We start from the raw sequence: 12,244 nt of genomic DNA, 5'->3' as shown, positions 1-12,244 counted from the left end.
TTAATATATATAAAATATTTTTTATATATATTAAGAAGAATTGATAGTAAACTTAATTAATAATATACTTAGAATATATTAATTTATTATATGTACGTATATAAATCATAATGATAACAATTTTATTTTAATTATATATATGTAATTATAAATCTGTATTAATATAAAATTACAAGTTATATATTTTAAATGATATAATTTATATGTTAATATTATAATATATGATAGTAAATATTCTATATTAATATGTTGTAATTATTACAACTTAGAAATATTTCGTAATATAAAATGTTATAAATATATATATATTTAATTTATAAATAAGTATTACTATAACTCGTAATAAATTTTATTTATTTGATTACATTTTATAACTTTATTAATTGTCATTTTAGTTTTTATAACATGTTATTTATAATTAGTTATTATTTATATAAATTTTGATATAAAATATTATAACATATAAGTTATGCTATTCATTTTATATATACAATAACGTAATATTATATATATATAATTTATATATAAATATTACTATAAATTATAATAGACTTTATTTATATAATTACACTTAATAATTTTATTAATAATTTTATTAATTTTTATAATTAATTATTATTTATACAAATTTTGATATAAAAATTAAAATATTATAACATATAAATTATGTTATTAATTATATATATATAATAAAGTAAAATAATATATATACATATTATAATTTCTAAAAAGAAAATAGTAAAATTTTAATTTATTAATTCAAAATCAAATTAATCAAATCAATTTGATATTTTTTTATATTTAACTAATTTTAATCAATTTTATAAAAATATTTAATCTATATATATTTTTAAGTACAACGAGTCAATCCACCTAATTCACCCATCTCCTCACGCCTACCGCGACAATCTTAAAGACAAGGGCACCGAAATTTACTCTCCTTATCCATTTGGAAAATGGGAATGGCCCCACATTTCAATATTCCAAATTAAAAAAAAATAAAAAATTGAGAAAAATTCTAAATCCCAATCCTTTTGACACACATCTGAATCAGCACATAATAAAAACAAACCACCCTAAACGACCCAACCAAGCACAAGAATGGATAGAGTCTTCTCTGTCGAAGAAATCTCCGACCACTTCTGGTCCTCATCCTCCGCCGTCTCGGCCGCTGATGACGATAAGAAACGGGGCTCTAAAATGAACCGTAGTGCTTCGGAGTGGGCTTTTCAGCAGTTTCTTAGAGAAGAAGCTGACAGGAAAGGTGAAGATAAAAAAGAAGAAGAGGAGGAGGCTAAGGAAGAGCTGAAGAAGAAGGAGAATGGGGTAATGACTTCGTCTAATGGGGGTTTAGAGAACAAAGATAAAAATAATATTCCGGTGGATTCAGAGGAATACCAGGCTTTTCTTAAAACCAAGCTTAACTTGGCTTGTGCTGCTGTAGCCATGTCAAGGGTAATTCTTTTCTTTTCTTTTTTGGTTTTTTTTGTGTGTTTGGATGATGAGGAGGTGAGGGCAATAAAGTAGGAAAACTTTTGATCTCTATTGTTTATTTTCTTTATAAAAAAATGAAAATTTTTCTGGTTTATGTTTGTTTATTAAGAAAAGTTAAAGGGAAAAGAAAAGGGAAGTGAGGGAAGTATGGATTTTTGACTTGTTTGAAGTGACATTTTGGTTTCTGCTTTCTGGGTAATGAAAAAGCTAGCTTCTTTTATCTAGATAGGTTCTAAATACTAGAACTTCGTTTTTTTGGGCCAGTGTTGGTTTGTTCTAAGTTTCTGGGAAAATCAAGGTTTTCTGGTAAGGTGTTGTTTTGCTTTCTGGGTAATGGAAAGGTTACCATGGATTTTCTTTTTTGGCCATAGAAAAGGTTCCAACATGATTTACTCATTAGTTTAGTTATGTTGATGATTTGTCTCGTTGACCTCTTGGTACCAGTAAATCATGAAAAGCTAATTTTTAGTATTATATCAATAGTTTATTTTCCTAATTTCTGATTGGTGGTGGGTATTTTTGCTCCCTTGGCTTTGGAGTTTGTGAATAAATATGGTTGAGATGATTTTTAAATGATTTTTGGGTATTTTAGCGTGTAAGAAAAGTGTCTTTTTCCTTAGAAGAGTTAAAATCCTGATAGGACAAAGAAAGAGCTGGAGATCAGTTGGGCATGGGCTGTACATAGCAATTTTTTTGATGATTTAACCAAAAACCAAAAGCAAGGAACCAAAATGCCTAGGAAGGATTGTGCTTGAGTTGACCAATGACCATGCCTCATAAAAAATAGGAAAACAATTGAGTAAAAGTCGATTAAAACTAAGTTCCACTGTCTGAAGCTTGTTGAACAGAAAGTAAGGAATAGAAAGGGCTATTTTTAGCATGAAAGATCTTCTAAGGGGCTTTTTGATGGAAATTTGTTTCAGAAAGGACAACCTAGCAAATAGAAAATCCTAGATCTTATTAGTGGCTTCTACACTCTCGCTGTTTTCATTGGATGATTGGCTTTTAGGAACATCTGAATAAAATATATGCATTGAATCATAGATGGAAAACAAAAAGCAAACACTGATCAGCAACTGACTTTTAGATAACTCTCTCATCCTTCAGGATACTGTGTAAGTATGAAATTGTACTAGGTTGTAAACCAATTCATGAACTTCTTTTTGTATCTTTCAAGTTTTTCTTTGATGCATCAAAAGCAGATATATGCATGACATGATTCTTTGTTTCATGTTGTCCAGAAAACATTTTGGTTTCAGGTGTCATTTTTTTCCCCAACTAAAAATATTTTGTTTTTCATCTTTTATGCCTCTGTTCTTAGTGTAAAATGTAGGATCTATCTTCATATTGCTTTGTCTTAGTTAAAAGGTTATGTGAAGCCCTTTCCCTCTTATTCTCTTAATTTTTGTAAACTGTGGACTCATTATGTTATTTAATATATGCATGTCAAACAGGCATCTTTTTTAAAATCCCAAGAGTCTGCTGCTAGAGCCGACAGTGGATCACAAGCATCCAATTCTCCACAATTGGGATCCAAAGCTACTTCTAAAGGTTTAAAATCATCACTGAAGTTTCTTATTGTGCAGCTGTTCTTTCTGCTTCCCTTAACAGTGTTCATGGTGGTAGTGTGCATTTGAGTATAATGAGTAATGCAATTTTAAGTTTGTTCTACTGGATATATAGGAGCTGGCAATAAGGATGGTAATGCACCGGTTGAAATTCCTTCTTTGCCAAATGGACAGAAGAAATCTGTAGCTCAGGTGAGGCCAAGCACGAGTGGATCATCAAGAGAACTGTCAGAAGAGGATGAAGTTGAAGGGGAAAATGAAACAATGGAGAACATGGATCCTGCTGATGCAAAACGTGTAAGGAGGTAACCATTGCTTCTTTTGCATTGCTGATATACTGGGTCATGCATGTTTTAAATTGGTATGGTGAATACTGTGGTAGCTTCAAATCAAATATTCAAAATATTCCATTTAACTTCTTGAAAATGTTTGTCCTCATCATTAATTTGGCATATTCATGCTTCAGATACTTACTTTGTTTAGTTCTGTTCCCACCGATTGTTCCATATGGTGGTTTTCAGGATGCTTTCCAATAGAGAGTCAGCTAGGCGCTCTAGAAGAAGAAAGCAGGCCCATTTGACAGAACTTGAGACACAGGTGTGGTGCTTTTCCCAATACATTTTAATTATTTTCCAAATTTTATGGTTTCGCTTACAGATAGAAACATTCTAAGAGCCTTAACTCTTCAAATTCAAACTCATAATTATAAAATGATGCCAGGATCTCAACCTTTAAATATATTATGCAGATTATATTACAAAGCAATGTACTCTGTAGTCAACACAAAGGCTTTAATCCATAGCCCAAGAGGAGAAACACTTTTAATTCAAATGGATATGACTAGATCTCATACACTTATACCTAGAACAATTCAATGGCATGAAGTATAACTTCTAAATAGATGGAAAATAGAAGATGCTACAGAACCTGTAGTTGTCCAAAATACAGAAATAAGTTCAGTTATAGATATCCTAATCCATTATTTAATGTAGGTTGGTCAACTAAGAGTTGAAAATGCAAGCTTAATGAAGCGTCTCGCTGACATTAGCCAAAAGTACAATGAAGCAGCTGTGGACAACAGAGTTTTAAAAGCTGATGTTGAAACATTGAGAGCAAAGGTAGGTGACTCATTGATATATTTGGTCTTAAAGTTGAGTGTCTTGGTGGATGGGAACTTTTCAGAGACCACCGATGCCTGCTTAGACCTTGCGAGGCTCACACCCAGTCAAAATTTTGGCTTAAAAGCTGAGAGTTATCATCGGTTGATACAATGAGCCTGCAGTTTCTTTTTTCAAGCAAAATTTTTGTAGCTCTCTGTATACCAGATGTAGCTGAAACCTGTACTTAATACTATGCCCATTGGTGAATTGTTTTTCCAGGTAAAAATGGCTGAGGAGACAGTCAAAAGAATCACTGGTTTGAACCCACTGTTGCATGGCTCGCCTGAGATATCAACAATGGCCATGTCATCATTTGATGGTAGTCCCTCTGATACATCAACTGATGCTGCTGTTCGTGTGCAAGACGGCCCAAAGCATCCCTTTTATCGGGCTGCTGCAAACAATCCTATATCCGCTCATGACCTGAGAGTCAGCAATGCATTGGCAGACATTTCTTCAGCTGAAAACATACAACCAAATTCTGGAGGATCAACAGTACCGGGAAACAAAATTGGTCGGACAGCGTCTCTGCAGCGAGTGGCTAGTTTGGAGCATCTGCAAAAGCGGATCCGTGGGGGCGTAAGCCCCTGTGGGCCTAAGTCCAATAGGGAGCAGTAGTAACAAACAACACAAGCATAGTGTAAGAGAGTTTTACTGAAGAATGTCTTGGAATGACTAACCTGCAGTATATTTCTGGTTTAACTTGTGGCAAACAATGTTATTCTTTATGTTAATCATGTAGTAGTGCAACTGCTAGATTTAACCTTTCAATTAATTATGTGATGTCTGTTAAGAATGGCTAATCAATACAGTGGTCGATTTTTCCATTGCCATTTCCATATCGGCATCTCTCAAGGGATACCAGAAAAACCTATATGGTAAAATTGGGTCGGCTGTTCTGTCAGGTATGAAACCCGAACCCAGCCAGGGAAAACAAGTTGTCTACAACAAAAAGATTAAGGACATTGGTCTGCTATGGGCAGGCAGGTGGCCCTTTGAAGGACTCTTAATATAAATCAGTTTATGCGAATATGACTTAAATAATTTCATATCCAAATACAAATTTTCCAGGAAAGCGAGGTGGAAGAAGGGATAAGAAGATTCTGTTCTCCCAAAGGATTGAAAGAATTAGGTGCGAACAAGACATGTTGAACAGGATCAAATGGTGAATCAATTACTTGAGGCCACTAGCCAAGGCCCCCCTCCCTCTTTTAATACTAATTGCCAGTGATCCTTTTATTTGTTACAAGGGAGAGACACAAGAAGAAAGAAAAAGATCATGCTAGTTTTTTAGTATTACCTTTTGACTAACATTCTGCGAAAACTTAGGCAAACTATTCAGCCTAATTCACACACCATACTGCTGCTGCAGGAGAAAACATTTCCATCTTCCTTGCCTGTTCTAAATTCTATCATCTTTTAACATAATACATGCTGTTCCCTTTCGGTGGCTCATTCTTTTTTTTTTTTGGCCCAGTCTTTCAGTGGCTCTTTATGTGCATGAAAAATCAGCTTGAGAATCCTTTTTGAAAATGTATGAACATTGAATTCTTTCTCCAGTTAGTCTCTCCAGTATAACTTCTTCTTTATTTCTTTCATTGCCTCGTTTTCCTCTCTCAATTTGCTCATTGCACTCAGAGAAAAACCATGTTGCAACTTCTCTTTCCATATCCAATAATTGAGTCCTACTTCCACACCTACAACCTGTCAAGGTGATTGCTGATGGTTTGTATGGAACTACCACCAGGTTCGGTTTCTACCCTCTTTAACTTCATTTTCTTTCTTACCATCTCCACTTGCTGCCACCTTCCGGCCGAAGCATAAACATTTGATAACGCTACATAGTCCTCACTGGTAGTAGCCATATCTACATAAGAATTTGGAGGCTTAAGTCGGAGCAGAATCTTCCCCACTTTCTCAGCCATTACAACATCTCCATGAACATTGCACGCACTTAATAAACTCCTCCACAATATGGCATCAGGTTTCGTTGGCATCTCTATAATAAAATCATACGCTTCATTTAGATGTCCTGCCCTGCCTAAAAGATCAACAATGCAGCCATAATGTTGTATCTGAGGCTTGAGACAAAACCTGCTTCCCATACTGTGAAATAAATGAAGTCCCTGTTCAACAAGCCCTGCATGACAACAAGCTGAAAACAAGCTAGTGAAAGTCACAGGATTTGGTTTAACACCAGAACCCTCCATTGCATCCAAAAGCTCCAAAGCTTCTTCCCCTCTCCCATGAACAGCTAACCCAGTTCCCATGGCAGTCCAAGTCAAAACATTTTTCACTCTCATTAGCCTAAAAACGCATAAAGCACTATTAATGCACCCACATTTAGCATACATGTCAACAAAACCAGTTCCAATAAAAACATCATTTTCAGGCCTAAAAAATGTCTTCTCTATAAAACCATGAATACAAGCACCACTATAAAGCTCTCCCAATTGAGAACAAGCTGAAAGAACACATACCATGGTAGTATCAGTAGGTTTCACCCCAGAAACATCATTTAACATGTCTCTAAACAGCACCAAAGCTTCCCTACAACATTCCTTAGCTCTCTCCTTTTGTGAACAATAGCCTTTGATTATGGCATTCCATGTAACACTACTTCTCTCAGTCATTTCATCAAACACTCTTCTTGCTGACAAAATATCCTTATTTTTTGCATAGAAATGAATCAATGTAGTCTCTACCAAAAGGTTTGACATAACACCAAATTTCAAAGCTTTTACATGAATTTGTCTCCCTAACCATAGTGTTGATAATGAATGTGATCTAGCACAAGCTCCAAGCACAAAAATAAAAGTGAAATCATCAAAAACTAAATGCCCTTTGGAAACCCAGTTGGCAAAAGTAATGATTGAGACTTTGGGTTGGCTGCATCTTAGCAAAGTGTTGAAAAGGAACAAACTTTGGGTGTCAAACTGTTTGTTTACCAACTGGGCATATTTGGTATTTTGTGGAGAGGGTGAAAAGCAGTAGTTTTCAATTAGTTTGGCCAAAAAGGAGGGTTCTTTGAGGCCATTGATGATTAACTGAGCATGGATTTGTTTTATATGATGTGAGGCTATTGGGCTTTTGAGATTTAAGAGAGGCAGGCAGCTGAATCTTGGGAGCGAGTGCATGTCCCCATAAGAGTTAATTGTTGAGTGTAAGTTCTTTTTGGAGGATTTAGAGGTATAGAGCATAAAATGTTCAGTCTTGATGCCTTTACTTGAAAGTGGGTACAGCTTCTTATGCAAAAAAGGCAGCTTTGTTCTTTGGCATGGACATACGACCAAAATAAACTGAATTTTCTCCTCCAACATGTAGCAATTGTCAAATTTGTACATACATTTCCAAACACTGTCAAAAGTTTGCTTTTTCCTCTTTACATTTTCTTTGGCTAATACTATCAAAAGATTTATGTGTAAAATGCCAAGTTAAAAGTCAAATCTTCTTTGGTCAAATATCTCATGGACTCCATAGGATCCCTAATCATACACACCCTCCCAAGGTTACAGACCCCATTAATAACATCTTCTAAGTACCCTTACAAAGAAGTTTCTTTCTAAATCAAAAATAAGAAAAATGTGAGTATTTATTTTATGAAGAAAAATGAATTTACTGTCTAGCCACCACCTACCACCTGTATACCTTAAATATCTGTTTCTGTGTGTATTTAAACAGATACAGTCAAAACTCAGAAAAGGACAAAACTTGATATCCGCCAGGCTCCAAGTCCCCAACCTTACCCTTTCTGTTTATCTTTTCATCTTGGAAGTGGAACTGTCCTGCCCAAAACCCTTACGCACACATATAAAACTCTCTCACTTGAAAGAAGATCCAGAAACCCTTTCAACTCAAAGATCTTGACAGACTTAGGAAAACCATGGAGATCACTTCCATAACTCTCTCTCTCTCAAGACCCCTACCACCTTCACTTCCCTTTTCTTCAGCTCACTCTAATTTTATGACCTGCAGTAACAGCATTTCTTTGTTGAACAAAACCAAATCTCAAAACAAATCTGTTTTTGTCGTTGGTCAACCAAGAAGGAGAACAAGAGCTGAACCTGCCAAAAGGGGTCTTACTTGCAATGCTTTGTTTGGTCTTGGTGTGCCTGAACTTGTTGTTATTGCTGGAGTGGCTGCTCTTGTTTTTGGACCAAAGAAGTTGCCTGAAGTTGGGAGGAGTATTGGGAAAACTGTCAAGAGCTTCCAACAGGTTTGTTGATTGCCTTATCTGGGTTTTGCTTGATAGTACGAAAACTGAAGGAAAATGATCCAGAGTTTGAATCTTGCTATTCAAAAATGTTTCTTTTGTTATTTGGTTGTTGTAAAATGGAAGCTTTGATGTTGTTGCTGAGAGATCTTAGGAGAACAATGAAAAGGAAACAAATTTTGACTTTTGTTGTGCTTTTTGATTAAGTGACCAATTTAAATTTGAACCAACTAGATTACTTTGTTGTGCTGAATTGATTGGGGTTCCATTGGAAAGAAAATTGAGCTAAGAGAGGATAGATTTACTTGTGGTATTTCTTTTGTGAACTGTTAAATTTAATTTTCAAATTTCTGATTGTATCTTAAATGTCCTATTTTTTGGGAAGTTACTAGATTAAAGGTATTGTCTTGATGCATTTTATTCCTAGTTATCTGCCATTTCTTGAATTGTTGCTAAAGACAGCTCAACAGGCTTTGTTTCTGATTGAAGGGGCAAGCAAATAACTAAATATACATTACACACTAATATTTTAATAAACTGAAAGTTAGTACAATCTTGTTTACTTCAAAGCTCTAGACCAATAGCAATATTCTTGACATTAGTTTTAGTTCTTGGCAGATAGATTCATTTATTGTAATTGCCCCAATAACATTCGGGAACTATTGACCTTGTATACTAAGAGTTTTCTAGAAATTTTATATTTCTTTTCCTAACATGTTTAAGAGAAGAATGCAATGGTATTACCTTTGAATGGGTTGTCCATGGTCCACACATTGTGTTTAGGGAACTGTATCCAAATAAGAAGCATGGTATAGTAGATATTAGTTAAACTGCATTGCACTTGTTATGGGAAATAGGATTGGTGGGTTAGTTTTTATCGCATTTCATGGATTATAACTGGAGTAGTTCCTTTGCTTTTAAAACCTAGGATTGACTTCAGCCAAACTTGGGTGGTCACTAGTTTTAATACTTATCAGTCCCAAATACTGTGTCACCTCCCCTCTGATGTGCTGTCATCTCTTCGACTTGAAGTGTTGCATGCAAGTTGCCACCAGAAGTTCCTAGCATAGTAGGTCTGCACATTATCGGTTAATTCTTTATTTCAAACCCACAGGAATCATAAAGCAAGAATGAAATCAACTTGTTGTACTAAAACAAGCAACAAAACAAAAATAGAATAATTCTTGTGTTTTCCAAACAATGAAGGGAAACCAATTGGAAAATAAAATCTCAATCTGAGTTTCATTTTTTATGACCTATTAAAACAACCTGCCACTATGTTGACCTTCTATCAGCGTAAAACTCAATTCCTTTGTACAACCCCTTTGAGTAACATGTAAAGAGTTAAGAATCAAGTGAAATCTTTTTTTTTTTTTTTTTTTGGGGGGGGGGGGGGGGTGGTGTGGGGAGCAGTTTGAGATTGGAGATATAGGATACCTGGAGCTGCTGTAATTGATTATTGGAGTCATCTTGAACTTTGTTTTCTTAAGGGTTTTCAGATGTAATGTAAAACCGATCATGGGCTACCAAAACAATTTCTTCTTAGCTGTTCAGAAAACAAAATGTAAAATTAGGATAATTTTACCAAGGATAAAAAAATAATAATGACATGTTACTTTATTATGTTGGAAGCTTGACAATGTATTAACCTTGAAGCTTTACACTTTAAGTTGGCTGAATGCTGACAATCAACATTTCCCTGGTCAGTGGACAGCAGAAATGATGATCCATGCTAAGATATGATCTTCTCTTGAGATGCGAGTTTTTAAGTCCTAGAAAAACATATCCATCAATCTTTTTTAGACAGAAATTATCTAGTTTTCCCAGAAGGATTATGCTCACTGGTTCTTGTTACTGAACTTTTTATTCTTTTAGTAAAACTATATTCTTTTGATAGAATTATTTGAATGCCATTCTCAAACTTCATTGTACCTGTCTTTTTGTATCCCAATTGCTAATGAATATATTCTTAGTTTGGTCAAACTAATCCTAGAAGCTTTTGTTGTTATCATCTTAATTTCAAATGTGTCATGCCTCCTTTACTTCGAATTGCTAAAGGATATTTTTGTTTGTTTGGTCAAGTTAAGTTGAGTAGAATCTCTTTGTACCGTGCCTGTTTTAGTCCAAGTTTCTAGATTTAGTGGGCAAAATATGAAGAAACACGTAACTAGATGACTGGAAATTGGAATTAAGTCTGGCTTTCTTTACTTTCTTTCCAATTTCGAGGAGGTTCTTTTGATTTGTTCAGTGAAAAGGAATGCCATTTTGATGTCCAGTAATTGATGTGAGTTAGAGATTAGTGATACTGGGTGTCGTGATTTCCTGAGAAGCATTTCCTTTTAAACTGATATTCAAGGCCATTTTATATGGCTCATGTTGAGCATTATGGTTCATTAATAACATTCTGATTGCTCATGCTGAGTATGGTGTCTCCTTGTTAGTGACTTGACTTAATCTTTCATGTAGAGTTCATGAATTACCCTTGATATAGCCCTTTTAGATGGCATTCTTTTTGTTGTGTTCCATGATCATTTTTTGGTATAGTTTGCTCTTTAAGCTTTTGTTTGGGAAACAAAAGGGGAAGGGAAGGAGAGGGAATGGAGGGGGAGGAGGAAAGAGGGAAGGAGAGGGTAGTGATCCCCCTGTTTGGATTTCTTAAAAATAAAGAGGGAAAGACGAAGAATTAAGCACTGGAAAGGGAAGGAAAAGGTGACTTATCCTTGGCCTATAGATAATTTGTTAAACATGTGTATGAGACATTAGTTCACTTGTCTATACATTCAGTTTCCAATTAGCTCACACATAAGCTGCGTTAACAATTACTGTAAGATTTTTTCTTATATGTTGCCTCACTGTTTCCAAGTAATATGTCTTAGATGCAGCCTTGCTGACATTCTTCATGGTTGGTAAGATTATATTTGATATCCCACAACATTTTGCAGGCTGCTAAGGAGTTCGAATCTGAGCTCAAAAAGAGTCCTGAGTCTCCAACAGAGCCATCTGAGGAGAATCCTACGGCAGTTATCGAAGAGAATAAACAAGATGTTGAGGTCTCCAAGGAGAGTGTATGAGATTGTAAAACCATCATCTAGTTGGTACAATTTCTTAATTCATATCTGTTGTATCGATGAGCTTAGAACAAATAATTTTGAACCTAGATAAATTATGTTAGCAGTTTTTTTTCAATGGTAAGACCATCACTTGATACATTGTTTCCAGTGCATGTTTGAGAAATTATGGTTTTAGTATCCATTGGCCAAACTGACAAGTTCGAGTGCTCCGGATTTTTATCCTGCACGAGAGCTATAGCTCAGATGGTTGAGATGTCAGAAGTCGGGTCAAGATCATAGATTCGAGTTGTAATGCTATGTTCTTGTGTCACAGTAACCCTTCAAAGAAAGTAAGCTGGATGCTTCAATCTCACATCGCATAGGTAGGGAAATCCTGTAAAGCCTATAAACGTGGGAGTTGCAGTGTGGTACTTGCATTAGGCTTAAAAAGAAAAAAAAAAAGAAAATCTCCAAGTATCTGTTCTGGCTGAAGGGTGGACTGAGGAAAAGCTGCTTTTGTGCTTATTTTATATTTTCTCCAGAGCAAGAATCATAGCTGCTATTATTGATTAATGATCTGTAGTTTCAGCCTGAGCCCACTTCCCCATTCTTTCCCCTTGGTGGGTTAGTCTGAGCCCACTCAAATTGACTTTCTTCTTCTCTTCCTCTAAATTATTCACTGGTGGGCCAAGAATCATTGTTTCTTCTTGAGATGGACCCCATCCTTAGCACAGGCCATTTTCTTTAATTTTCTTGATT

The 12,244-nt window shown here is 35.2% G+C and overlaps 3 protein-coding genes across 3 annotated transcripts; 2 read left to right on the top strand and 1 right to left on the bottom strand.

Annotated features, from left to right (window-relative positions):
* Positions 1-1,046: 1,046 nt before the first annotated feature.
* Positions 1,047-5,049, top strand: BZO2H3 (bZIP transcription factor family protein). The gene is made up of 6 exons (XM_007030512.3): positions 1,047-1,455; positions 2,949-3,045; positions 3,178-3,367; positions 3,584-3,659; positions 4,055-4,180; positions 4,442-5,049. Exons 1-6 carry the CDS (start codon positions 1,102-1,104, stop codon positions 4,838-4,840), a joined length of 1,242 nt encoding a protein of 413 aa, XP_007030574.3. The 5' UTR covers positions 1,047-1,101; the 3' UTR covers positions 4,841-5,049.
* A 718-nt stretch (positions 5,050-5,767) lies between these two features.
* Positions 5,768-7,465, bottom strand: MEF20 (mitochondrial editing factor 20). The gene has a single exon (XM_007030511.3). It carries the CDS (start codon positions 7,420-7,422, stop codon positions 5,920-5,922), a length of 1,503 nt encoding a protein of 500 aa, XP_007030573.3. The 5' UTR covers positions 7,423-7,465; the 3' UTR covers positions 5,768-5,919.
* A 507-nt stretch (positions 7,466-7,972) lies between these two features.
* LOC18600192 (Bacterial sec-independent translocation protein mttA/Hcf106) lies at positions 7,973-11,644 on the top strand. Its single transcript, XM_007030510.3, has 2 exons — positions 7,973-8,438; positions 11,378-11,644. The coding sequence occupies exons 1-2, from the start codon at positions 8,106-8,108 to the stop codon at positions 11,504-11,506; spliced, it is 462 nt and encodes a 153-aa protein (XP_007030572.3). The 5' UTR covers positions 7,973-8,105; the 3' UTR covers positions 11,507-11,644.
* Positions 11,645-12,244: the final 600 nt, after the last annotated feature.

The sequence above is a fragment of the Theobroma cacao genome, chromosome 5 (assembly GCF_053813885.1).
Source record: "Theobroma cacao isolate CCN51 chromosome 5, ASM5381388v1, whole genome shotgun sequence".
NCBI classification, from domain to species: domain Eukaryota; kingdom Viridiplantae; phylum Streptophyta; class Magnoliopsida; order Malvales; family Malvaceae; genus Theobroma; species Theobroma cacao.
The sequence above is the reverse complement of the archived record's forward strand: the minus strand, read 5'-3'. Positions and strand labels throughout refer to the sequence as shown.

Coding starts and splice junctions, on each gene's coding strand:
- BZO2H3 (XM_007030512.3), top strand. CDS start 1,102: ATGGATAGAGTCTTCTCTGTCGAAGAAATCTCCGACCACTTCTGGTCC. Junction 3,046..3,177: donor ATCCAAAGCTACTTCTAAAG/GTTTAAAATCAT, acceptor CTGGATATATAG/GAGCTGGCAATAAGGATGGT. Junction 3,660..4,054: donor TGACAGAACTTGAGACACAG/GTGTGGTGCTTT, acceptor TATTTAATGTAG/GTTGGTCAACTAAGAGTTGA.
- MEF20 (XM_007030511.3), bottom strand. CDS start 7,422: ATGCTCTATACCTCTAAATCCTCCAAAAAGAACTTACACTCAACAATT.
- LOC18600192 (XM_007030510.3), top strand. CDS start 8,106: ATGGAGATCACTTCCATAACTCTCTCTCTCTCAAGACCCCTACCACCT. Junction 8,439..11,377: donor CTGTCAAGAGCTTCCAACAG/GTTTGTTGATTG, acceptor AACATTTTGCAG/GCTGCTAAGGAGTTCGAATC.